This window comes from Hipposideros armiger, unplaced genomic scaffold (genome assembly GCF_001890085.2).
Source record: "Hipposideros armiger isolate ML-2016 unplaced genomic scaffold, ASM189008v1 scaffold_101, whole genome shotgun sequence".
In the NCBI taxonomy this organism is placed as follows: domain Eukaryota; kingdom Metazoa; phylum Chordata; class Mammalia; order Chiroptera; family Hipposideridae; genus Hipposideros; species Hipposideros armiger.
In genome coordinates this window covers 3,756,798-3,781,940 of record NW_017731451.1, presented here as the reverse complement: position 1 = coordinate 3,781,940, position 25,143 = coordinate 3,756,798, and the positions used below count along the sequence as shown (strand labels likewise).

At 34.6% G+C, this 25,143-nt stretch overlaps 1 protein-coding gene across 9 annotated transcripts in view; it reads right to left on the bottom strand.

Annotated features, from left to right (window-relative positions):
• Window positions 1-25,143, bottom strand: part of WASF1 (WASP family member 1) — a 55,991-nt gene that overhangs the window by 12,781 nt on the left and 18,067 nt on the right. For 5 of the 9 annotated variants that reach the window (XM_019646381.1, XM_019646374.1, XM_019646373.1 and 2 more), the window contains 2 exons: window positions 10,534-10,694; window positions 5,411-5,545 (listed from right to left, as the gene is read on the bottom strand). In XM_019646381.1, the coding sequence (XP_019501926.1) occupies window positions 5,411-5,545; window positions 10,534-10,666 (268 nt within the window). In that variant the 5' untranslated portion in view covers window positions 10,667-10,694. Of the gene's footprint in view, window positions 1-5,410; window positions 5,546-10,533; window positions 10,695-17,257; window positions 17,472-17,508; window positions 17,701-17,948; window positions 18,060-25,143 lie in introns of those variants that run through there. The other 4 variants (XM_019646375.1, XM_019646376.1, XM_019646377.1 and 1 more) reach the window with 4 other exon arrangements.

Below are 25,143 nucleotides of genomic sequence, written 5' to 3'. Positions count from 1 at the left end.
GAAGTTGATTCTTTCCCCACAATACCACACACTGCTCCTCCAGTTCCTGTCAGAAGTAGCCACTGCTTTCTATAATCAAAATGGATCCATTCTTGCCACTCTCCCACCCCATTTATTAATCTTATGATGTAACCAGATGGAAACTAGTATTCATTCTCTAAAAACTTTCTTAGGGTGTAAAATCCATGTAAAATAATAAGCACTTTTCTATCTTCAACACCTCTAATTTATCATTTGTCTTATTTATTAACAGAACACTGTGACAAAGCTCCTTCCAGCTGCCAACAATGACATTCAATATTATTTAAATAGTATTATATAATACAGTAAATTAGCACAATATGTTTATAAGCATAATTGAACTAAATATAATTGTACAAGCCTTTGTTTAAAACTCATCTTTTACATATTTTCTAAATTATATTGGTAGTTCTCACCATTACTTACTATTAAATGGCAATTAAAAAGCAAAAATATTGACATTCCACTCCATAATTCAGTATTGTATGCATAATGTTGTTTTGTTTGAACTTTCACTGAATATAAAATTTTAGGTTAAGTAACTTTGAAAATTCCTTGTATCCAACATCCCTAAAACAATTTCAAATTAAATAGTTCAGCTTTTAGATTCTGAACTCTTACCCAATGCTCTACAAAGTTTAAAGGAAACTATAAATAATTCTGATAGCTGTTAGTATACCAGGACTTTTTAAAAACACTTGAACACATCTTAAGTTATTTACTGGTATTTGTATTTTTATTTTCAATTTTAATGGGAGTGCTAAGAGATTTGTTAAAATGTAACAGTATTTTGAAACTAAATGTTAATTTTTATTTCGGTTAATATAAGAACTACCTGTGTATTTCTGTATTATTAGATGGCATATATTTATAACTTAAATGTTTAAGTTATTTAAAAAAGAAATTTTGGATGTAAATGATATATTTGAAAGAATGGCCATAAAAATTTTTTTCATTACTTGCAATGATTTTACTTCAAGAATTTCAAGGAGTATGCCTAATGTACATGTACATGCTTCAAAGGATGCCAAGAAAAACCCACAGAATAGAATATTTGCAAATCATATTATCTGAAAAAGGACTTAGACTCAGAATATATAGAGAATTCTGATAACTCAACAATAAAAAAAATAACCCAATTTAAAAATGGTAAAAAGACCTAACAGACATTTTTCCAAATAAGATACACAAATTGCTGATAAGTCATTTAAATCTTGGTTTTAAATCCAAGCTCTACCACTTCCTACTGGGTGACTTGTCTCTAAATGACTTATAAGCCATGAAAAGGTGCTCAACATCATGTCATCACAGAAATACAAATACATTTTACAACATAAACTAATATTAAAAACATTAGGCTAAGTGAAAAGAAGCCAGTCACAAAAGACCACATATTGTATGATTCCAGTCATATGAAATGTCCAGAACAGGCTAATCCATAGGGACAGAAAGTAGATTAGTGATTGCTAGAAGCTGAGGGAAACGGGGGATGGAGAGTGACTGCTAATGGGTTTAGCGTTTCTTTTTGGAATGATGAAATGTTTTAAAATTGATTGTGGTGATAGTTGCATAACTCTGTGAATATGCTAAAATCCACTGAATTGCACAATTTAACTTTAAATGGGCTAATTATAGGAAATATGAAATATTTCTCAATAAAACTGTTTTTAGGGGCCGGCCGAGTGGCCCGTTGGTTAAGAGCTGGCTTGGGACGCCAGCTCTGAGCAGCAGGGCCCCGGTTCAGATCCCACATGAGGGCCAGTGACACTGCCCACTACAGCTAAGATAGTGAACAACAGCTCGACCTGGAGCTGGGCTGCCGTGAGTCACCTGCGACAGTGTAGGCTGCAGCCCCTGCTGCAGTGGGCTGCCATAAGCTACTATGAGTGGCTGGCAGCCAGCGTGAGCAGCCGGCAGTCAGCATGAGCTGCCAAGAGCCGCTGTGAGCGGCCATCCAGAGGCCGGCGACCTATCTGCCTCACCCGGGAAGAGAGCAATGATAATACCAACATGGGACAGTGAAGTGGTGTCCTCCACAACTAGACTGAAGAACAAAAGGACAGCAACTTGTCTGTTCCCCTTCCCTGATTCCCCAGCACTGTTCCCCTCCCCCAATTCCACAATAAAATCTTAAAAAAAAAAAAACCCCACCACAAAACTGTTTTTTAAAAAAGTGCTGTTTTGCTTTTTCTCCACAACCAGAGCTATGAGTTTTTATCTTTGCAAGCAGTAGAAACTTAGCATAGTAAGTATTTGCTTCTCCTTAGTTAGGCTTAAATTAGGTTATGTCAAAAGAAGTTGGTTCAAATACTAAGACATCTATCATTACATTCTACTTTTTGTTTTTTGCAGTGATATCTTTTAATATACTTATGGTTCAAGTTTATATCTATTATACAATTTGCATTTATACTAAAAACGTTATTCAACAAAAAATATTTTTTGAAGTTATAAAAGATTCACATTAAATAATTCTCTAGGATGAGTAAAAATATATACTTAATAGTTTCATTTCTTTTTGTTTAAAAAAATGGAGTTTGAGAAACATTAATCTTCAATATACTCTATCAAGGCATGAAATGTTGTTTTACCACTGAAGTTTCTACCATTATTTCAGCCTATAATGTGGGTTTTTTGTTTGTTTGTTTTTAACCTGATATCCCTTGTTTAACACTCAGTATAAAACATTTTTGTTCTACATAATAGCAATTTGGATTTTTTTTTTTAAGATTTTTTTGGGGAATTGGGGGAGAACAGTGTTGGGGAACTGGGAAAGGTGAACAGCCAAGTTGCTGTCCTTTTGTTCCTCAGTCTAGTTGTGGAGGACACCGCTTCACTGGCCCATGTTGGTATTATGATCATTGCACTCTTCCCGGCTGAGGCAGTTGCTTGCCGGCCATTGGACGGGCCACTCACTACGGCTCATGGCAGCTCTTCCTGGCTGCCGGACACTCACGCTGGCTGCCAGCCACTCACGGTAGCTCACAGTAGCCCAGCTCCAGGTCGAGCCCTTGTTCACAATCTTAGCTGTAGACGGTGTAGCTTACTGGCCCATGTGGGAATCAAACCAGCAGCCCTGTTATTCAGAGCTCGTGCTCTTACCAACTGAGTCACTCAGTCGGCCCCTGGATTTATTTATTTAATGTTCATTTAAAGTAGGAAGTAACATTCAAATAACTAGATCAGATGTTAGCAATTTAATAATATGCAACACAAAAGCATATTAGGGCCGGCCGAGTGGCTCAGTTGGTTAAGAGTGTGAGCTCTGTGCAACAGGGTCACCGGTTCAATTCCCACATGGGCCAGTGATCTGTGCCCGAGCTGAGCTGCCAACAGGTGGCAGGATGGCTCAGCTGGTGAGAACACATGCTCCTATGAACAAGGTTGCCGGTTCGATTCTCACATGGGATGGTGGGCTATGCCCACCAGCAACTAAGACTGAACATCACACCTTGAGCTGAGAGGCTGCAAGCTGCCAACGGGTGGCCAGATGGCAACTGGACTTGGAGCTGAGTTAGCTGTGCCCTCCACAACTAAGACTGAAGGACCACAACTTGGCTGTTCCCCTTCCCCAATTCCCCAACACTGTTCCCCTTCCCCAATTCCCCAATAAAATCTTAAAAAAAAGAAAAATCATATTTAAAAAATTATTCTTATAGAATCAATTTCAATTTACTAAGAATTTCAAATAATTTTCAAATAATTTTTGTTTCTAAGACAAAAGTACATAAATTGTAAGGGAGAAAAGAGAATGAGAATGGAGGAAAAGTCTGGCTAAAAAATTTTTATGTCAAAAACTTAAGAGTCATTGGGCTGGCCGAGTGGCATGATGGTTAAGAACTGGCTTGGGACACCAGAGGACCCCGGTTCGGATCCCACATATGAGGGCCAGTGACACTGCCCTCCACGGCTAAGATGCTGAACAACAGCTCAACCTGGAGCTGGGCTGCCCGTGAGTTGCCAGCGTCGGCGTAGGCTGCAGCCCCTGTGGCAGTGGGTTGCCATGGGCTACCGTATGTAGCCAGCAGCCAGCGTGAGCGGCCAGCAGCCGCCGTGAGCAGCCGTCCAGAAGCCGGCGACTGATCTGCCTCGCCTGGGAAGAGCACAATGATGGTGCCAACTTGGGCCAGTGAAGCAACGTCCTCCACAACTAGACTGAAGAACAAAATGACAGCAACTTGTCTGTTCCCCTTCCCCCAATTCCCCAGTGCTGTTACCATCCCCCCAATTCCCCAATAAAAACAAAAACAAAACCCAAAAAACTTAAGAGTCATTTAGTATACAGAAAGAAAAGGTTAAAAAAAAATGAGTAAGAAAAGCCAAGAGAGTCATGCTAATGGCATTTATAGGTAATTTACTGATTTATTAGAACATGTATGTGGCTGTCATGGTCATAGGTAGAAAAGACTTGTAATAAATTTGTGTTTAATATTGTTCTTGGAATTTCCACTGTAGATAGCAGCCTCCTCCTGGGACTGTGTTCCAGACTGCTCGTTATCTTTCCTTCCTGATGGCCTGAACTATGCACTTTGAACTTGCTTAGCCACCTCCCACTCAATAGTGTAGGCGAATTTCTTGTAATAAATAATATATAAATAGATATTAAATAAGCAAGTAAACATTAACTGGTTTTGTAAGTATGTGTTTAATTGTCCAAAGAGTCTCAAAATTAACAGGAAATTGAGTAAACTGTTAAATATATATAATATTTGTTTTTGAGGATCTTAATATGAGCAATCCACTAATGCAGCATTTTCTTAAATGAGTACTTTGGTTCCTGTTTAATATTTTGCATTCAAAGTTTCTACTACATGAATCGATGCACACCTTAAGCACACAGCTCCTCATTTATAAGTGTAGTTTTATTTATAATCTCAAAATAGTGAATATCAAATCCATTCATAACTAAATCAATTAACCGATCTTATTATTTTAAGTAAAGTTAAACAATCCATCTGAAACTTCTTTCAAAGTTTCAACGAACTTCTTGCAGTGTTTTCCTAAGATATTTTCACCCCATGTAAGACAGATTGACATAGAATATGACAAGCACCTGAACAATGGGATTGATTTCAATACTTGCAAACTAATATGTTATTCATCAGTGAAATCACATGGGAGTATATTAAGAGGACGACAATTGGAGATTGTCAAATGACAGTGGTTTGAAGTGTTGTCTTCAACATTGTTATCAAGCTTTTTTATTCAATATTCTATATCATTTGTTCCTATTCTCTAATCAACATTACATTCTAATCAACTGTAAGGTTTCAAACAAGGAACACACACACACAAAAGAAAAAAAATATATATTGTTCTTAAGTATTTCACTCATCTCATCTAACCTAAAATATATATTTGAAAGGAAATATAATATGAATAAACTTACATTCTTCTTCTTTAGGGTCAAGCTGTGTAACACTAACAGATAAACGGTCCACACGTTCTTGTAGTGAGTTAACTCTGAAGGAAAAACTATGTGCTTCATTGAATAATTCTCCAAATATATCTTCAGCATATTTACCTAAGCAAAAAACATATACCATAAAATTTAATGTGATCAGAGATAAATATCAAACAATTTAACATTTAAAAGTGCTGTTCTGATGAATTTGCCATTTTTGGAAACTAACTGAAACTTTAAACTCTAGCCTTAAGTAACCCAATTGTGACAGAGTCAGAAAATAACACAAACCCTGGGAAACATGGTTTTAAATACTAGCTCTACCACTTCCTGCTAGGTAAACTGTGTTTCACCTAGCTTTATCCACATCTACCTACCTGTTGAGGGTTAGGGAAGATTACAATATAAAAGTACATACAAATAATACATCTTTTAATCCCAAGTCAGCATTCATAAATAGACTCTACACTAGAACTGAATTTTAAGCCAAGTGGCAAAATCCAAGATTCTTCATAAGCCTACTAGATGACCTGTTTTAGGTATGCCCAAAATAAATTCTGAAAATTTATGCGAGATATTTTCATTCTCTCTTGTTCCAGTTTCTTAAAAAAAAAATCATAAATCTAAAATCATTGTATTTCTCTAGTCATGTAAATTTCCATCAATGAAAAGATTAAACCAAAATAATCCTATTCTAAAAGGAGTTTCAGAAGACCTACAATAAAAAAGTATTCAAGTGTATACAGAACTTATAAACTAATGAATACTTACAACATAAAGATGAGTCAACTACAGTACTATCTATACCTTTAAATTAAAAAAAAGATCAATGGTATTCATAAATCAAGACATTTTAGAACCAATCATACTGTTTAGGTTAAATCTAGCACAATAGTACGCTCTATGAAGTCAGTTCCTATGACAAAGAAGTACTAAATACTTACTAAATGAACTCATTAATCTTACCAGTTTATATTTGAATGATGCTGCATTTTTTCAAAGCATTTCAATATATTATCAGTTAAACCAACAAAAATTTACTGGAGGCTCGCCTTGTGCCAGGTAGGTATATGGCCTACTAAATACACCAAAAAGTAAAACATAAAAGTCCTATCCTAGAAGATTTTAAGAAAACAATCAGAACTTAAGAGAAAAAGGATAGTTTTGTATATATTCATTCATTTACATATATTCTTTACACCAACTGACTAAAAATGTCTTATGTGTAAACATTGTACCAGACTCTGGAAATATAAAATGATTAGAAGGTCTCTGTCATTCACGAGTTTTGAGCAGACATTTAAACACATGAAAAGCAACTGAATAAATAAGTCCAAATCTTGGCCCCATTTGCTTTGAGACCTTGGTATCAATTTCTTCACCTATAAGACAGGATAAAAACATATGCTTTAAGAAGTTATGAGAAAAGGGCCCGGCAGAGTGCCTGATACAGGGTATGAGAGCCATGAGAGGCTCTTACTATAATAAAATAAAATAAAAGTAAGAGCCACAGAGCACAGAGAAAGAAGCACCTAACTTTTGGGTGTAACCTGGTGTTGAGATACTTCCAGAGACACAGAGTTTCTCTGGCAGATAAGGGAAACATCCCAAGGGGAAGAAAAGGCTGGTATATGACACTGTTCAGAATGGTTTCAGTATTCATCATATTAATTCTTCAACTAAATGGGGTATGCTCTTTTCAGACAAGAACCATGGAGCTCTTTATCCCACAACAAAGTATTGTTATCTGCCCATTGTCTATCTATGTATCCAATTAGTTTTATTAAGCCAATTTATTTATCCATCCTCCTATCAATCTACCTTGATATCCATCTGTCAAATTTTCTGCATTTGAGAACAAGAAGTAGGCTCTATGGCAGCGGTTCTCAACCTGTGGGTCGCAACCCCTTTGGGGGTCGATCGACCCTTTCACAGGTGTCGCCTAAGACCATTGGAAAACACATATTTTCGATGGTCTTAGGAACCGAGACACCGCTCCTCTATCCGTCTCCATGCTTCAAGACAAAATTACATTTATTTGTAATTAGAANTTTCACAATATATAATTACATATTGTTTTTGTGATTAATCACTATGCTTTAATTATGTTCAATTTGTAACAATGAAAATACATCCTGCATATCAGATATTTACATTATGATTCATAACAGTAGCAAAATTACAGTTATAGAGTAGCAACGAAAATAATTTCATGGTTGGGGGTCACCACAACATGAGGAACTGTATTAAGGGGTCACGGCATTAGGAAGGTTGAGACCCACTGCTCTATGGGCTCATCTTGGCAGCATGAACTGACAATATTCAATAAGAGAAAGGCCTTGGTAAGGGAGAATGATAAAAGATTCCTCAGGTACTTAAGAGTTCCAATGATTGTTAAAGTAAGACAACAACAGAATAGGAAAGAATTTTGGTATAGCAGAAGGAATTTATATAAAGTGAATTCTCAGTTTTTTTAGTAATTCTGTATTATAAAACAGAAATGTGATCTACTATGAAAAACAAAACAAAACTGGATGTACAATTCTGTGAGGAAGAGGTCAGGAAGATGTTCAGCCCCAAGCCAGGCTGATCCCTTCAGCTGACTTTCACTGCTGTGTTCGCTACTACTTTTGATGCTAACGACAGTACCAAAGTGAAAATCTCCATTGCCTAGACCATTTTGCATAGCCAAATTTTCAAAGTAATCCAGAGATTATTTAACACATGAATTATTTTGACTATTTTTGATGGAAACTGATATACAATCTATTCTAAGCTTCCTTGTCTTAAGTAGAATACAAAATTGAACATAATTTCTTGAGGATTTATAGTCATGACTTAATTATGAAAATTAATTAGTGTCTTAGGCTAGGAAACATTTTTGAAATGTATTAGAGTATTTGCTTTTGCATTAAATGGCCTCTTTCCAGTGTTTATGTTGCTGTTTCCTTTATATAACTTCTTCCTTGGCTGTAAACTACCTCTTTTGGCTGGCTTCAATAAGGCCTGCTTCTGTTGTCTACCCCATATCTCCCCTTTAATGCTCTGAAGCATAAATAATTGGAAACCAGATCATCAAACCTGTATGAACTGTCAAAGTAAAAGCAAACAGGTTCTGAGAGAGGGATCAATTGGTTATTTTATGTGCATCTTTAGTGCATGGGTTTGTTTATTCTGGCTATCTAGGGGCCTTTTAAATTTAATTCCAGGTTCTCCATTGTCAAGTGGGAAAGCTGCCAGAGAACTTAATTCCAGGGTGGTAAACTATTGTTACACCTTGCTCTGTTTCTGAATCTCTACAAACTGTTTACAAAATGCCTATATAGTCTCTGATGCCAAATCTGAAGCACCCAAAACCTAATTTAGCTATATTTTTACAACGTATTTAATAGTTTATTTTCAGAGTTTCACTACAACATGACTACGTGCTTTGCTGCTGGTGTCGCTTATGTGGACTATAACCAGGCTTGAAAATTCATTAACTTTTCACCTTTAGGTTATGTAAGAAATGAGTTTCTACTGCAAATTAACACCCTTACTTATTTTATTAGTTCTCAATTCTACATTGGGTATATACCTAAAACAAGATGCCAGTATTAAACCCCAAATTCATTGATTTTAAGAAATATTTTAACCAAATGTATTAATGTCATTTCTATGCCCTTAACACACGTATTTTAATATTTACATGCTGATGTACTTGGGTACATGTATCATATATGAATTCTATATAAAGTCATGTTATGTTAGATTCAATTAGTGCTAGACCACAAAAAAAAAGTTAGTAAATGTCTTTAAACAATATAGTTAATCATATGTTAATACAATAACTAGGACTCTTCTTTTGACTTGTCTATATTCTATACTGACTTTCCCAAGGAAGATACAAGTAAAAAATAATATGTTAGTGATTCACTGCCAATAACTAACCTAAAAAAAAAAGAACCACCAAAAGGGGCAAGGAATAAACTTAAATTCAAATAAACTGCCTTTTAATTTATTCTTACAACTTATTTCACAGGCAGTGTAGAAATTTAGTGCTCTCACCACAAACATTCAAATGTAACTTTTTATGTTGCTCTAGCTATATATAAGTAAGTGTATGTCCAAATGCTCTCACTTAAAACAAATTAGATTAACAGCCTCTCTCTTTATCTTGTGCTAAGTACTCAATTATAAAAAGGACAAAAGTTAAAAGAAAAAGAACCAATTCTGTTTGTAAAGACAATCTATGTAGGAGGGTATAGATGAAAAGATAAATCTAAGACCATTTAGAGAATATAGCTAGGACAAGAACATCTTGATTTCTCTTTAAAATGAAATATAAATGTCTTATTAAAAACATAATCCTGAATTTTTTATTTTCAACATTAAATAAATTATTTCCCATTATTCTAAATTTACTTCCTTAACTTAGCAGCTCTGTTCTGTAATCTCATAATGGGAACACACAGCCTGTCTCCTCCGCCTGTACATGCCCCTTCCATTGCCTTTTATTTGTTACCTGGCCAACCTGCTTGCCTTTTGTCTGTCGTAGGCCAGGTTCACGTGCTGCTTTCACATCAGGCTGCGTATGAGACTCTTCACTGATATCCTAATGTCCCTTAGACAACTCATTTGACTAACCTAATTCTGACTAGTGACTACCCCACACCCTTCATTTTTAGATATTTATTAATATAAAAATATTTTCCTAGGTTAATAAAATATATGTAGAGAGAGATAGTAGTGTCCCAAAATACAAATAAAGCCTCTAAAAGGTAAATAATAACAAGCAAATAAAAGTATAATGCTGACTCGATCTCTCACAGATCAAATCTTATTTTAAAAACAATCTCAGCAATTCTTATCATGTAATTCTGTTCCTAAGATTCTGTCCTTATTTCCCTTTCCCAGAGGAAACACACAAGGGAAAAAGAAATGATTCTAAAACTCACTGATTAATTTTATTAATACTTAAAATGAATTTTCAGAATAATTTTATATTCTCACCAAATATCCCCTTCCCTCCCCCACCCACCATATTAATAACCAAGAACATCTTAATATTCTAAAGTATAACATTCTGGTTTGGGAGTAATACTTTTAATTGAGATGAAAATACTTACTTAGGCTACTTAGTTGTCTAATTATATTTGCCAAGGAAATATTGGTTACACATTCCAGTTCATTCTTGATGCCTCTAGGCAGTGCTGTGTGGCACAAGTGCCTAGGATCAATGTTTCTTTTCACTAATGGCATCTTGACCTCAACCTCTGTGCCAGTTCACCTGCAGAAAACCAAACAATAAATTAGCATTATTCGATTTCAACCAACACAATGAGACCTTACCTTTCACATTTAATAAAATATTTGCTAGTATAAGACAATGAAAATTAAATCACCTGACTAAATGAATCAAAATTGATTTAACCTTCTTTCATCTTTAATCATTATAATGTCAACATTATATAAAACATTGAAAACAAAACCCTTACTTTCAATGTCAGTTGCTTCGTGGTGATTTCATAATCACCATCACTGTTATTCTCCTAAAACCATTGTTTTTACTTACTACAACTAGGGGTTTTGTTCTATAGTTGGTGTGAAAGGTCCTCTCTAAATAAGTGCCTAACAGGATTAAAGAAGCTGGAAGAGTAGTATCAAATTTACATTTCCGCATAAAATGTATCAGGCATTCAACAGCCCAGAGATCAAATAGTTCAAGTACCTCTACATCCTCAACCTCATAGAAACAAACCAAATCTTTATTTAATTGATCAAAGAGTTCAACCTTCTTTGAATTACAGTCAGTCCTAACTTCCTAGGCTTCCCATATATACAAATTCCAACTATCACAGTTAAGTAACACAAGTCCCCCAACAACATGGTTCCAATTTCACTCAGTACAATATATTAACTGTCAGCAACTGCATAAACACAAACTTTTTTGCTAGCACTTCAGTCCACACATCACTATGTTAATATGATCAGTGACTAATCATGTCACTTTTTTTCAAAGTAGGTTCGTGACTGGTCACTCTTTATCTGCTATTCATTTCGCCTATAGACAGCAAAGCATATAGCTAGGTCACTTTCTTGCCTCCCAGTGATAAACCCACATGAAATTTTACAAAATGGGTAACTGAAAGAGGGAACTGGCCAACAAAGATAAAAGTGTTGCAAAGAAACAAAAAGAATAATGCTAAAAAAATGATAATGAAATTCAAATTGAATGTAAGCGGAGTAACAGAAGAAATAAGTGATTGTTGGGAATGTTACCACTGCCACTGTTTGAGAGACTCTAGATATGCAGTCAAAGGAATTAGTGAAAACAAACTTATTGACATAATGAGGAAAGTGGTTCTGACTAAAAGATGTCCCAGAAGGAGTGATGCCAGCAAAACACTTCACACTAAAAAGAACTCAGAGCTATTTCACCACATTAAAAGTGCAAAGAATAAAATGTTGAAAGCTGATCTAAATTTAGTAAAAGGAGTAAGACAATTTGCCAAGGAACAGAAAAGATGCTCACTCTGATAGCTGTGCTATTAGAAGTTATACAAGAAGGCAAAGCACTATTCAAACTACTCTTGATAAGTTTTTTACAAAGACATAAAACACTTTAATTCTGTTTCTAATGTTTTATATTACACTATACTGTTTTACTATTTTTTCCTGTATACATTTATAACTGACATAGAATAATTTTTGTGTTTTGACAATTTTTTCAAAGATCATGGAACAATTGTTGTTTTCCCCATTGATTACTAAGACAGTTTTGTACAGTTTTAATTTGTATGGTCATTATTTTTGGTCCCACACTATCATACAAAATGAGAACTGCCTATACTTTCCTACTGGCAACAATGGTTACTAAAGGGATTTGTTATTTACTGAGCTTTAAAGACTATCAAATGAAAAGTTTCAGATAAATCTAATTGCCCTGAAGTGTTACTTAGGAACATTCTTTAGAAACAAGCTTTTGTGTGAAATTTGTCTCCTTGGAACTGCTCAGCATTCTCTACATTTTTAAAACCTTTTAAAAATTGTTCAATATGAAACACAAAAAAGTATACAAAACTGCACAGTTCAATGATTTAAGCAAACACTCATAACCCCCCGTAAGAAATAAAACATTGCCTAGACCCCAGAAACCTCACACTCTGGTCCCCTCCACAATTACCCCTTGCTTCCCTCCTCCCCAAACGTAACCATTATTCTGACTTTTACAAGCATTTCCTTGTTTTTCTTTATACTTTTACCACATAATCAGGTACTCTAAACACTCTAGCTTTGATTGCTTTTTGAAGTTTATGTAAATGAAATCAATGATATGTATTTTGTCCTGCTCTTTTCATTCAACATTGTATTTGTACCATTCATTCAGGCTGCTTAATGCAGATGTAAGATGTTCCATTTTTATTGCTGTATAATATTCCACTGTATGATTACACAACTTATTTACTCATTCTAACGTTGATATGTGAGTTTCCATTTTGAGGCTATTATGAATGATGTCAAACTGTTCCAAAAGTGGCTGTACCACCCTAACTCCTTTCGGCTGTGTTACAGGCTGCTGCAGCTCTGCATGCTCATAACACTTGATACTGCCTGTTTTTATATTCTAGTTCTTCTTCTAAGTCTGTTGTGATAAATTATTGTAGTTTTGTGCTTCCCCAAATTACTAATGAGCTTAAGCACCTTTTCACATGTTGATTGATCTTTTGGGTTTTTCTCTTTTGAGAAATGACTATTCAATTCTGTTATTCACTTTCCATTTATCATTTATTGTATTAGGGCTGATCTGTGGGAATACTGGATTAGCCAACAGAAGGTTATGTGTGATGCAAATATCTTCTCTTGTATCACTTGCCATTTTACTTCACTCTCTTGATGTCTTTTAATGAATAGGTTTTTACACTCAATATGGTGGAGTTTATCAATATTTTCCTTTTCCGTTTAATATGAAAGCACAGGTTTTAAAATACATTTTCTACAATAAGACCATATATATGATCTTCTATATTATTTCTGCTTTGTTTTGCCTTGCACTTTTAATCTTTGATGTGGAATTAATTTTTGTGAATGGTATGAGGCGGTGGTCAACTTTTTAAATATATTTCAGTACCATTTATTGAAAAGACCATTCTTTCCCCTTTGCTCTATCTACAATGGCACTTTTGTCATAAATCAAGGATATTCTCCATTTTGGGGTTCTGTATTATTCCACTGGTCTGTCTACCTAGAGCTAATGACACTATCTTAATGGAACTTTATAGTAAGTCTTGATATCCAATAGGGCAAGCCCCCCTACCTGGTTCTTCAAAAAAGTCCTATTCATTCTTGGTCCTTTGTATTTCCATGTGAATTTTAGAATCAGATTATCAAGTTACACACACACACACACACACACACACACACACACACACCTTTTGGAAATTTGATTGGAACTGTACTTAATCTACAGATCACATTGGGGAGTACTGATTCTATACAACACTGTTATCTTCCAATCCATGAACATAATGTATCCCTCTAATTATTTCAGGTTTTAAAAAATGTCTCTTAATGTTTTACAGTTTTAAGAATAGAAGTCTTATACTCCTTTATTAAATTTATTGGCATGTATGTGATAATCTTTTGATGATGCTAGAAAGGCATGTTTTATTTTATTGCTTATACAAAAACAGATTTTTTTAAACATTGACCCTACATCCAGAGACTTTCCTAATCTCTACTAATTTATCTGTAACTATTTTGGATTTTTTAAATGTACATAATCTATATGAATAAGGATTATCTCCTCCTTTCTATTATTTATTTATTTATTTTGCCTCATCATACTAGCTAGAACCTTTAATATACAATGTGAAATAGAGGCAATAACAAGCATTCTTGTCTTTTTCCTGAACCAAAGGGAAACCCTTCAACATTTCACAAGATGTCTGCTATACAGTGTTCAGTTACTGTTCCTTTGTTTTATAGACACCTTTTAATAAATTAAGGAAGTTCCTATATATTTCTAGTTTGCTAGTATTTTTAAAATCATGAATGATGTTTTCATCAAGTCACTGATTTAAGCAAATAATTTGCCTCTATTATGAGGATCATGTAACTTTCTGCTTTTATTGTTAACCTGGTGAGCTACATTGGTTTTCTTTTTATGTTAACTTCGCATCTGTGGAATAAACCCAGCTTGGCTGAAATGTATGTGGTAGGCAGAATAATGGCCTTCCAAAGATATCCATTTTCTAGTCCCCAGGATCTGTAAATATGTCATATTACATGGCAAAGGGAACTTAAGATGGCAGATGTAATTAAGGCTGCTAATCAGCTGACCTCAAAATAGGGAAATTTCTTTTTTTATATTCTTAGATTTGGCTTTAGTTTATTATGCTTAGTAATTTTTGCATTTACGTTCATAAGAGAAATTCATCCATTATCTTCCTTTTGTGTAATGTCTGTGAGTTTTTTTTGTTTGCTTTGCATTCAAGTTGTGTTGGCCTAATAAAACAAGTTGGGATATATTCCCTCTTTCACTGTTTTGAAGAATTTGTGTAAAATATGCATTTTTTTCTTAAATGTTTGGTACAGATTACCTATGAAACCATTTAGCCTCAAATTTTCTTTGTGGGAAGGTTTAAAATTATGGATTCTCTTTAATGGTGATAGAATTTTTGAGATTCTCTATTTCTTCTGTGAATTTTGATAAGCTACATTTTCTAGGAATTTATCTACTTCATCTAATATTTCAAATTTATTGACATCAAATTGTCTTATAATTCTCCTATAAAATAGTATTTTACATTTATTACAATGATTAATTTTGCATTTTCTTTTCTATATTAGAAAGGGTTTATCAATTTTATTAGTCTTTTTAGAAAACCAATTTTTGGCTTTATTGAATTTCAGTATTATAAGTTTGCTTGCTATTTCATTATTGCTGATTTACTATTTGTTTTTTTCTGCCTTCTGTGGGTTTAATGTTTGTTTTTTTAAAATATTTATACAGATGCTTAGCTTATTGATATTCAGCTTCATTTCAAGCATGTGGTTTTAAAGCTATAAATTTCCCTCTAAGCATATATTTAACTGTATCCCTCAAATTCTGATATCATTTTATTATTGTTCACTGCAAAATATTTTCAAAGTTGCATAGTGATTTTTATTTGACCCATGGAATATTTGGAAGTATATTATTTTAATTAACAAACATATGGAGATTTTCTAATTATCTTTTTGTTACTAATATCTAGCTTAATGGTACTGTGGTCACAGAATACACTCTGCATAATTTCAATCCTTTAAAATGTATTTATACTTATCTTACTGCCCAGCATAGTCAATTATATATAAAGAATGTATATTTTGTTGTTGTTGGTTGCAGTGTTTTACATATGTCCATTAGTTAGATTTGCTAATTGTACCCAAATCTTCTATAGCCTTACTGATTTTTTTGTCATCTGGTTCTATCAGAGATAAGTGTGAAGATCTCCCACTAAGATTACAGATTTGTCAACTTCTCCATACGACTTACATATTTTGAGACTATCGTATTAAGTACATTTATCATGATAAAGTTCCCTCTTTATTTCTAGTAATATGGTTTTTTGCTTAAAAGTCTATTTTGTTTGAAATTAATACAGCTATACCACCTTTCTTTTAGTTTTTGTTTTCATGATTAGCTTTTCCCATCCTTTTCCTTTCAACCTTGTTGTATCCTTATGTTTTAGACATGTCACATCCTAACATACAGTTATGTGTTTCTTTTTCATTTATTATTTTTTCAATCCAGTTTGATAAACTTTAAGTACTTCATTAGTATGATGCTGATGTGCCTTCTGCCCAGGATACTCATATTCCTGCTATCCACACTGCCTCTCTTCTCTACTCCTGCCTGTTCTTCAGATTGCAGCTCAAATGTGAGCATCCCTCATCTCTAGTCCCAGACTAAATCAGTGCCTTCTGTTAAAATAGCACCTATGGTTTTTTCTTGATAGCATTTGTCTCAGTTTTAAATAATATATCCTCGTGATTGATTTCTGTTCTTCTCCTTTATTAATTATAAAGCAGGAATTGTGTATTTTGCTCCTCATATTGGGTTGTCAGAAAAGTCATGATATATTTTTTCTGGTTTTCATTGCAAAAATGTGACTTTTCCAACAACCCAATAGTATGCTGGGTGCCTGGTACATGCCTGGCACATAAGAACATGCTCAACATATATCTGTTGAATAACTAAGAATTCTTAATTCCAGCTCAAATCTGTCTCCTAAGTTGCAGATGCATATTTGCAACTGTCTCCTAGACATCTGTATTTGAAAGTTCTGTAAGATTCCTCAAGTTCAGTATGTCCAAAACTAAGCTCATTATATTTCCTCTTTAAATCTAGGCATCATCTTCTATTCTGCCCTATCATGACAGTTCTTATCTGTATCCAATAGATCAGCGGTTCTCAACCTGTGGGTCGCGACCCNTATAGAGTAGCAACGAAAATAATTTTATGGTTGGGGGTCACCACAACATGAGGAACTGTATTAAGGGGTCGCGGCATTAGGAAGGTTGAGAACCGCTGCAATAGATTATCCTTACTAGTTCTATCTCATTAACATCTCTCATATTCTAAGCTTCCTTTTCTATTCTAACTTCCACTGCTTTAATTCAAACCCCAGTCATCTCTCACTTGGTTGGACTAGACTTTGTCTTTAGTCTAACAGTTTCTCCGTGCCACTCTATCTATATAACCATTCCGACCAATCCATCCCACAGCACAGCTTTAAGAATATTATCAAAATTTTGAATCTAGTAATGTCATTCTCCTGCAAAAACAAAACAAAACAAAACACATACCCTTCAATGGCTCCTTGCTGTGAGAATAAAGTCCAAACATAATATACCAGGTTCTTCAGGATTTAGTCCCGCCCTGCGTATCCTAGCCTCATTTCTCACTACACTCTTTCTACTTTTACCCTCTAATCACTCTGAACACACCTTGTTTTACAGTCCTGCCTTTTCACATGCTGTTCTCTCTCTAGAACGCCTTTCCCTTACTTATCTTCACAGGGAATACTTAATTGCTCAAGACTAGACTCATGCATTACCTCTTTCCTGTAGCGTTACTGAATCTTCTAGGCAGATGTAAACATCTATTCATTGGTGCCCACAACTTTGACCTGTGTATGCATCTACCTAAATACTAACAATTACACTCTTCTGTACTGTACGCATCTATGTTTAAATGAGCGTTCCTAGGAGGCAAAAATCTTCCTTAAGTCAGCTTGCGTTTCCAAGATCTAGAAAACAGAAGATGTTCAATACTTGATTGATAAAAGAGAAAAGAACAAAACAATAAACTGTAGGAAGGCAAAAAAAACCTCTTCAGGTTATTGAGTGCAGAGGAGACACACACACACACACACACACACACACACACACACACACACATGCACACACTTTATTAAAGCAACTATTTAATTATGACTCTAAGGAGCTACTCTTTTCTATGTGCATAGAAAAGGAATACATTTGAGAAAAATAATACCTTATTGTTTGTATTGTGGAATCACAGGCTTGCTTGTTTTGCTCTCCCAAGAACAAATATGGATCATATCTTATTCATTTCTGCATCTTTAGAGGCTAGCTCAGTGTCAGGCTACAACAGTCAAACAAATTTTGATCAGAGGAATGTTGTACAACATAAAAAGTAGTTTCAAAATATTATCCTCATCTCAAAAAAAAATGCTTTTGTTGTGATTACAATAGTGCCTTTAGGTAAAACACAAAAGCTTTTTGGAGAGAAAAAACTCTCATCCTTCCCTTTTACTTCACTTTCAATACTGAATTCTTTTTATTACTTCTGTCATACTCCTTCGTGGTTCTTAATGATCATTTATCTAACTCAACTATCAAAGTCTTGGTGGCAAGAAGTGAAATAAGGCCTATCGACATCATCTCCTAAATCCTAATAAAATTGCTTGATTTCTGACTGTTTTATAGAGGTACCAACACCATCTTTAATGTATTGTAGAATCCTTTGTCAGATGGGGAACAAGTGAAAAAAAATCCTAAATGCTAAAGGTTATAATTTATATAGCAAGCAGAAATAAAATCAGAATTTTTAAATACTACAAATAATACATTTTCTGTTTAAAATAAATTTAAAAATTGCATTGAATGAATTGCATATACTTTACATCTTTTAACGTACCATTGCCTAACTTGCCTATTTGAGGGTGAAAACCTTTTAACAAGAAAGGTACATTATATTGTGCTAAAACACAAAATACGCAATTTTAAAAATTGTTAATCTATTTTCTTAGGTCACAACTAAAGATACTATCATAACAGACAAAAATTGCCCAACTATATCCCAGACAAGAAAAAGCTAAAGGAGTTTATCATCACCAAACCAATATTATAAGAAATGTTAAAGGGAGTTTTATAAGAAGAAAAAGATAAAAAGTATGAATAATAAAATGGCAATAACTACATATCTATCAACAATTACTTTAAATGTAAATGGGTTAAATGTTCTTTCTAATTAAAAGACATGGCATGGCTGAATGGGTAAGAAAACAAGATCCTCACATATGCTGCCTACTTCAGATTGACTCATTTTCAGACTCATTTCATATTGAAAGACACACACAGACTGAAGGTAAAGGATGGAAAAGATATTTCATGAAAATGAAAACAAACAAACAAAGAAACAAAAGGTGGGGTAGTAACACTTACACCAGACAAAAGGGACTTTAAAACAAAGGCTATAACATGAGACCCAGCAATTCCACTTCTGGGTGTTTATCCAAAGAAACCTACAGATTGACAAGGAAGAAATAAAATATTTTTATTCACAGATGGCATGATTATGTAGAAAATCCAAAACAACAGACAAAAAAACTCCTGGAACTAATAAGCATAGCAAGGTTTCAGGATACAAAGTTAATATATAAAACACAACTGTTTTTCTATATAGCAGCAATAAACAACTGGAATTTGAAATTTAAGACATGTCATTTACATTAGTACCCCTCAAAAACAAAATACTTAGTTATAAATCTAAATGAAATACATATAAGGTCTATATGAGGAAAACTACAAAACTCTGATGAACAAAATCAAAGAAAAACTAAATAAGTGGAGAGGAATTTCATGTTCATGGATAGGAAGATTCAATACTTTCAAAATGTCAGTTCTCCCAATTTGATCTATAGATTCAAAGCAAACCCAATCAAACTCCAGCAAGCTATTTTGTGGATATCAACAAACTGATTCTGAACTTTATTTTTATATGGAGAGACAAAAGACCAAGAATAGCCAATGCAATATTGAAAAAGAACAAGGTTGGAGGACTGACATTATCCAACTTCAAGACTTACTGTAAAGCTAAAATAATCAAGACAGTGTGGTACTGGCAAAAGTATAGACAAATAGATCAGTGGAACAGAATATAGAGCCCAGAAACAGAACCACACAAATACAGTCAACTGATCTTTGACAAAGGAGCAAGGGCAATGCAATAGAGGAAAGTAATCTAGATAATCTTTTTCAAAAAAATGGTGTAGGAACAACTGGGCATCTACATGCGAAATAATGAATATAGACCCAGACCTCACACCCTTCACAAAAATTAACTCGAAATGGATCACAGGTCTAAATGTAAAATGCGAAACTATAAAATTCCTGGAAGATAATGTAGAAAATCCTGATGACCTTGGGTTTGGCGATAACTTTTTAGATATAACACCAGATTTATGAAAATATAACTGATAAGCTGGACTTTATTAAAATTAAAAACTTCTGCTTTGCAAAAGACACTGTCGAAAGAAAAAAAAAACACAGACTGAGAAAAAATTTTGCAAAAGATTGAAAAAGGACTCTTATCCAAAATATACAAAAAAACTGAACAGTAACAAAACAAACAACCTGATTAAATATTGGGCAAAAGATCTAAACAGACACATCACCAAAAAAGATGTAGAGATGGCAAATAAGCATATGAAACGATGCTCAACATCAAATGTAACTAGAGATTGTAATTTAAATAATGAGATATCACTACATATCTATTAAAGTGACCAAAATTCAGAAAACTGACAATACCAAATGCTAGCAAGGATGTGGAACAAGAAACTCATTCATTGCTGGTGGGGATGCATATTGGAGTCACTTTGTAAGACAGTTTAGCAGTTTCTTTAAAAACTAAAAGAACCCTTATAATATGATCTAGCAATCATGTTCCTTGATATTTACCCAATGAATTGGAACCCTCTGTCCACACAATAACCTGTACATGGATGTTTACAGCAGCTTTATTCATAATTGCCAAAACTTGGAAGCAACCAAGATATCCTTCGGCAGGTATGGTACATTCAAACAATGGGATATTATTCTGTGCTAACAAGAAATGAGCTATCAAGTCACGAAAAGACATTGAGGAACTTTAAATGTATATTACTAAGAAAAAGAAGCCAATCTGAAAAGACTACATGCTGTATGATTCCAACTATATGACATTCTGGAAAACGTAAAACTATGGAGGTAGTAAAAAAAACCAGTGGTTGACAGAGGTTGGGGGAGGGAAGAGATGAAGAGACAGAGCACAAAGATTTTTTGAGTATTCTGTATGATACTAAAACATGTCACCATACATTTGTCAAAATCTCCAGAATATGTAACACCAACAGTGAACCCTAATATAAACTATGGACTTTGAGCGGTAAAGATGTGTCAGTGTTGGCTCATCGATGGTAACAAATGCACCACTCTAGTGAAGGGAGGTTATACATGTGCGAGGTGAGGGGTATGTGGAAACTCGCTGTACTTTTTGCTCCATTTTGCTGTGAAGCTTTAAACTGCTATTAAAAAAATGAAGTCTATTTAAAAAGTCATAAAAGATGTGACTGTATTTAATGCCACAAAATTGTGTACTTTCAAAATGGTTAAAATGGTAAATGTTATGTCATGTATATTTTACCACAATTTTCAAAAAGTCCTAAGAGGGGTCTAGCAATACTACAAACTCCAAAGGCATTCTTTTCAGATGTCTGTCTCATGTCCATCTCTTCCTACTCAAACTAGTCTTAAGTCTGTTCACACTGCTATAACAGAATACCATAGACTGGGTGGCTTATAAACAACAAAGATTTAATTCTCACAGTACTGAAGGCTGACAAGTTTAAGATCAGGGTAGATCGAAGCAGTCCAAGATCAAGACATATTGTGAAGGCCTACTTTATAGATGGCTGTCTTCACATGGGTGGAAGGGGCTAGGGAGCTATTATAATATCTTCATTTAAGAGTTTCCTTTAAGGCAATATTTTTTCTAACTATAAGTCCTCACTTAACACTGTCAATAGGTTCTGCAACTTTTAGCAAAACAATATGCATCAATAGCAATTTTACCATAGGCTAATTGATGCAAACAAGAGTTAGGTGCCTACAGCATCTCATCAATGTTGAAACGACATTATTCAAGGACCTGCTGTACTTCCCTCTGGCTTAAGACATTCTACGGTAGTGCTAACTTATACTGTGGTCCTTACACCAACATCAGCAGCATCAGCATCACCTGGGAACTTGGAAGAACTGCAGAATTTTAGTCCCAGCCCAGAACTTCTGATCAGAATCTGCTTTTTAACAAGATCTCCAGGGATTCAGGAGGCACAATAAAGTTTGAGTACAGTGATTCTAGAAGACTTAGCTCTTGTGCACTCCTTCTACCTCCTCTTTTGGGTTCATAGCAAGAGGCATGAATTCTAGGAATAAAGGAAGCAAGGAACAACAAATGTCAAATGGACAGGCCAAGTTTTTATAAAGGGAGAAGGGCAGGTATGTAGTAGTGCAAAATTGAATTTAAAAGGGTATCAAAGAGTGTAGTTGGGAAAAAAAGAAACATTCATGAGAAAAATTGGTGGCATACCAAACCAAAATGGGGTAAGTCAGTGTCAGGGACTAAGGGGATTGGGAAAGCAGATTAATGCTTATGAAAAGAAACTGATGGAGCAGGAAACTAGGGAGGAAGACTATGAAGAGGGTTTACTAATGAGAAAAAATAATGCCCTACAATAATGCTCCTATTCTGAATTCTCATTTTGACCAAAATATTTCTTAACCCTTTTACCTTGAATAGATTTAAGAGTATAATGTTTTTTATAAATACCAATATCATTCTCAGATTGCATTTACACACCAAAAGTAGAGTCTTTACAGAGAATATCCAAATTACAATGAGGTTAGCTTCCTCATTTTATGGAAAGCAAGGCTCCAAGAATAACCACAGACACCAGAAAGCGAACACAAGATGAAACCTTTTTCAGTTTTAGTGTCACATATATTATTAAAATAATAAACTAATATTGGTATTTTATACTCTATCAATGGACAAAATTTTTATTTTGTCCTGGCAAAAATATTGCTAGTTGTATACTTAATGTGTAAAATTTTAAAGGCAGTTCCAACAGTGGTTAGGAGTAGAGTCTGACCACAGAGGAGATGGTTTTGAAACTGGCTCTGTTATTTACAACTGTGATGAAGACTTACTACTTACTCTCTCTGCTAGAGTTAATACTACCTACTTCAGTTGGTTGTTTATGAGGATTAAATGAGATAAAGTGATTAGCATAAGCCTGGGACATAGAAATTAAGAACTCAAAAATGTTTATTATTTGTGTGAAAAAATTTTGGAAGTATCTCTTGTAAAGGAATCTTCCAAGGGTAAAGGGCTACACTATCTTAATATATTTCTTTCATTTTAAAGGACAATATTTGAATGAAAAAAACTAGTAGTCTGGGTTTCTGCCACCTTTTCTTTCAGGAACTATTATTTTGCACAACCACAGATCCATTATGTATATGCATGTAGGAAAGTGCTTTGCTGAATCTTCAGATAGACTGTTTTGGTCATAATCAATAACCAAATCTGAATGTTAGTTTTTAAGACTCAGAAAGCCAAATTCAAGATTTTAGAAGCTTTGTACCAGGAATCAGGGACAAAGGCCAACTATATGTTTATTATATATCGCAATATCACAAGAAGCAATTCCATAATTAAAATACAGACTTAGTCTTGTGTCTATACTCCTAATAGTCTAAAAGTACATTCCATACTTTCACCTCCTTTTTATACCACAGGATGAAGGATGGAAAAAAAGAGATCCAGTTTTCAGAGTTCCAGAAGTTCACTTACATGCAATGTTTTCTAAAAAACATACAAAGAGTGAAACTATTCTTCTGTGAAGATCCATTCCTTACACATAACACTTCTCTGGGCTATTCCATGCCATTTAAGGAAAGTAAAAACCTTAATCTCCATCCTCTTATCACCTCTCACATTCCTCCAGGGCTATGACTTACATGCTTGTTCTACCAAACAACGCAAGCTCATTTTGTATGGTATTTTTTTAATAATTGTGCATTGTTACTCACAAGTATTGTCCAGTTTTTGCAACCTTAAGTGTCTCTGGGTGTATAGCTTAAAAATGGCCACAAATTCTTGGCAACTTTTTAATACCTGATCTCTATACTCCTTGAATATGGGTTGGTCTTGTGGCTTGTTTTGACAGTATCATGTGGTAGAAGTGACACTGTGTGACTTTCAAGTCTAGGCCTCAAAAGACCTCACAGCTTTCAATTGTTCTCCTATTAGAAGTTTTCCACAGACCAGCTCAGATCACCTCCTGAAGACACAAGGCCCAGCCAATATCCAGAACAAATTGCCAGACACATGAGTGAGGTCCTCTAAGACTATGCAAACCCAGCTGAGCCACCAGGTAACTATAGCCATGTAGAGACCTTGATAAGACGAATTGCTCAGCTGATTCTAGCCCAAATTGCTTAGCCTACAGAATCATGAACAAATAAAAATGGTTGTTTTAAGTCACTAAGATTTGGGGTGGTTTATTGTCCTATGAGAGAGAAGATATAGCACAAAATCCCCTTCTAAAGAAATAAAATTATTTTTGCATAAAGTAAAACTAATGACTTGTACTATTTTGCCTTCAATTAAATCAAACCTGCTAATCTGACCACAGCTATTGGATTGGACCTAAAAGCAGCCACATATGACAAGACATAGAGAAAGCCTATCACCTATAAACTGACATGTCACAAAATACTGCCCAATGGACAACGCCGGGGGAGACAGTGAGAAACTGAAATTCTTTATTAGGTAATATGAATGCAATGCAAACACTGAAAACCTGGTTACTAGAGCTGCTATAGCATCCTGAAAAATCTGATGTAAATCCTTATCCCATAAGCACTAGGTCCCAGGGGGCTGTATGTCTACTCAGACTCCTTACTTCCCTACTCTGGAGATCTACTCTGGAGCAAACCTCCATTGCCTAAGGAAATCTGAACATTTATCTTTACAATCTGAAAGGACTTAATACAAGTATGCCGTATTAAGTTCATTTATAGTTAACAGTTTATAGTGGTTTTTAAACATTTATAAAACATTTATAAATAATCTCATTTGAAAAGCAATATGACATAGTGGACAGACCCAACTTTGGGTCAGGGAGACCTAAGTTCAATCATCCTAATTGTGTGATCATTAAGAGTAACTTTAATATGGCCTCAGGGATAGAAAAAGATAGTCCAAGGAATACAAATCAATAACGTTGTAAGCATTTCTTAGGGAGCCAGATGGACCAATGCCCTTTTGGGGAGTCCACTTCATAGTTGATGTGGAGGCCTTACCAACGCATTGTATTTCTGAAACTGATGTTGAATAA